The 3,282-nt window shown below is 51.4% G+C and overlaps 1 protein-coding gene across 1 annotated transcript; it reads right to left on the bottom strand.

The window, feature by feature from the left end:
• Positions 1–1,385: 1,385 nt before the first annotated feature.
• On the bottom strand, positions 1,386–2,369 carry LOC145950745 (uncharacterized). The gene is made up of 2 exons (XM_083062439.1): positions 2,244–2,369; positions 1,386–1,949 (listed from the first exon to the last, which is right to left on the bottom strand). Exons 1-2 carry the CDS (start codon positions 2,367–2,369, stop codon positions 1,386–1,388), a joined length of 690 nt encoding a protein of 229 aa, XP_082918565.1.
• Between the last annotated feature and the right edge of the window lie 913 nt (positions 2,370–3,282).

The following is a 3,282-nucleotide window of genomic DNA, read 5'->3' as shown; positions in this document are numbered from 1 at the left end:
CTCGACCTTAGATTTTTGTGAAGGTTCAAACTTGACCTTAATAAACCGAGGTTCGGACTCGACCTTAGATTTTCGTGAAAATTCACATCTGACCTTAATAAACCGAGGTTCAGACTTGACCTTAGATTGTCGTGAAGGTTCAAACTTGACCTTAATAAACCGAGGTTCGGACTCGACCTTAGATTTTCGTGAAGGTTCAAACTTGACCTTAATAAACCGAGGTTCAGACTTGACCTTAGATTGTCGTGAAGGTTCAAACTTGACCTTAATAAACCGAGGTTCGCACTCGACCTTAGATTTTCGTGAAGGTTCAAACTTGACCTTAATAAACCGAGGTTCGGACTCGACCTTCATTTGAGGTTAGGCGTAAAATGATGCGAGAAAGATGTAAGTTGAATGGAATGAGTCATTTTATTGATTATGTAAATGTGCCTCGTTAAAAACCCTCTCAGCCAAAACCCATCTTTCTATTTTTTGGGACAAAAGATTGAGGTGGGAAAAGAGTGCACATCTCATTTATACAGAGTTCAACTATAATAAAACTTGAGATGCGTAGCATTCCAAGTTCGCGGTATAGGTTTTCCGCTGAGCTCCTCTAGTCGGTAGGGCCCATTCTCCAGGTCTTCTGTAACTCGGAACGGGCCGCCCCAAGTGGGTGCGAGCTTCCCATCTGTCGTGTCTTTTCGTGCTTCGTCTAGCAACCGCCACACCAAGTCGCCTGCTCGGAAAGATCGAGGTTTTACTCGGGTGTTATATCGGGATGTGCGGAGCTTGCAGGCTTCCTCGTGGATTCGAGCTTCGTCTCTGAGCTCGTCCACTAGATCGAGGTTAGCAGCCAGTTCTTAGGCATTTTGTTCGCCGTTGAAGACTTGGCGTATGTGGGATGCTTCGCCGACTTCTACCGGGATCATTGCGTCGGCTCCGTAGGTCAGCCGGTAGGGCGTCTCTTGCGTGGTTGACTGAGAGGTGCAATGATACGCCCAGAGGATGCTGGGGAGTTCCTCGGGCCACTGCCCTTTGGCGTTTCCCAGTCGCTTTTTAAGCTCCCGGAAGATGATTTTGTTGGCAGCTTCAGCCTGACCACCGTTGGTCTGGGGGTGTTCCACCGAGGTCGCAAGGTGTTTGATCCCGAGTTCGCGGAGGAAGTCCTCGAAATCCTATGCAATGAACTGTCTGCCATTGTCAGTGACGAGGGCGTCAGGAATTCCGAACCTACAAATGATATTTTTCCAGGTGAACTTCCGCATGTTCTCGATGGTGATCTTGGCGAGTGGGCATGCCTCGATCCATTTGGTGAAGTAATCAATCGCTACCAGGAGGAACTTTAGTTAGCCCTTCGCGGGGGGGAATGGCCCGAGGATGTCCATTCCCCACTGGGAGAAAGGTCATGCCGACATCATGTGGTGGAGAGTTTCAGGCGGCTGCCGGTGTGCGTTGCCGAATTGCTGGCATTCCTTGCATTTTTGGACGTGGGCTTGGCAGTCCGACTTCAGGGTGGGCCAGTAGTACCCAGCTCGGAGTACTCTGGTCGCCATTGAGCGCGCGCCGGAGTGCATGCCGCATATCCCCTGGTGAACTTCCCTGATGACATAGGCTGCCTGAGACGCCGTCAAGCATTTGAGCAGTGGGGAGGAAATGCCACGCTTGAATAACTCATCCCCAATAATGATGAACTTGGCTGATCTCATCCTTATCTTCCGAGCTTTGTCTTTATCCTCGGGCAGGACTCCTTCTTTCAAGTGATTCCAGATGCCTGCCATCCATCCCAGGTCTTCATTGTCGTTGACGCCGACGATTTTGTCGTCCAGGCTGGGCGAGTGCAAGGTTTCCTGGATGATGGTCTGGTGCTGCCCGAGTCTTTTGGTGTTGGCGAGCTTTGATAGGAGGTCTGCGCGGGCGTTCTGCTCTCGCGACACGTGTTTTATGGTGAATTCGTCGAAGGATGAGATCTAGCAGGACGCAGTGTGAAAGTACCGCTGCAGCATAGTATCATTTGCCTGGTACGTCCCACTAAGCTGCTCCACCATGAGTTTTGAGTCGCTGTTGCAACTCACTCTCCGAGTTCCGAGGTCGCGAGCTAGCCTCAAGCTTGCAAGAAGTGCCTCGTACTCCGCCTGGTTATTAGTCACCTTGAAGCCGAACTTGAGGGATTGCTCCAAGGCGACTTGGTTTGGCCCTTCTAGGATGATACCTGCACCACCACCTTTGGAGTTGGAGGACCCGTCAACATGCAAAGTCCATACCTGGGGTTCCTCGGCAGTAGTTGGCGTGAGCTCGGCTATGAAGTCGGCTAGGCATTGGGCCTTCAGGGGTCCGCGACTTTCATATTGGATGCCGAACTCAGATAGTTCTACTGACCAGGCGATCATGCATCCGGCGAGTTCGGGCTTTCGCAGGATTTGCTTGATGGGATAATCAGTTTTGACTACCACCTGGTGGCTCTAGAAGTAAGGTCGGAGCCGCCGGGCCGCGGTGACAAGCGCCAATGCCAGTTTTTCGATCATTTGGTATCTTCTTTCCGCGTCCTAGAGAACTCGGCTGATGAAGTAGATAGGTGTCTGTACCTTTTGGTGCTCTTGTACGATGACTGCGCTGATGGCGTTTTCGGCTACTGCCAGGTAGAGGAGGAGGTCGGTGTTGTGATCTGGCCTCTATAGGATCGGTGGGGTTGTGAGAAAAGATTTGAAGCTTTGGAAAGCCTCTTCGCACTGATCTGTCCACAGGAAACCCTTTGGTTTTTTTAACAGGGTGAAGATTGGTCCTGCCTTCTCCGCGAGTTTGGGGATGAATTGGGACACTGACACTAACCGTCCGGCTACGCGTTGGACCTCTTTCACCGTTTGCGGGCTCTGCATCTGGATGATGGCTTTACATTTCTCGGGGTTGGCCTCGATCCCTCTGCTCGTAATCATGAAGCCGAGGAACTTACCTCCTTGGACAACGAAGACGCACTTCTCCGGATTGAGGCGCATGTTATGCTTCCTGACCTGGGCGAATACTTCGGCGAGGTCGGTAGCGTGGTCTATTGTCGAGGTGGTTTTGACTACCATGTCGTCGACATAAACTTCCATATTTCTCCCGATCTGTTGATGGAAAACCTTATCCATCAGTCGCTGGTAGGTTGCCCCTACGTTTTTGAGGCCGAAAGGCATCACCCGGTAGCAGTAGTTGGCGTGGTCGGTGATGAAGGATGTATGTACTTCGTCAGGTGGGTACATCATTATCTGGTTGTAACCCGAGTAGGCGTCGAGGAAACTGAGGAGGGCGTGCCCGGAGGCTTCG

Source organism: Cajanus cajan, chromosome 8, assembly GCF_000230855.2.
Source record: "Cajanus cajan strain Asha chromosome 8, NIPB_CcT2T_4, whole genome shotgun sequence".
Lineage (NCBI taxonomy): Eukaryota > Viridiplantae > Streptophyta > Magnoliopsida > Fabales > Fabaceae > Cajanus > Cajanus cajan.
The sequence above is the reverse complement of the archived record's forward strand: the minus strand, read 5'-3'. Positions and strand labels throughout refer to the sequence as shown.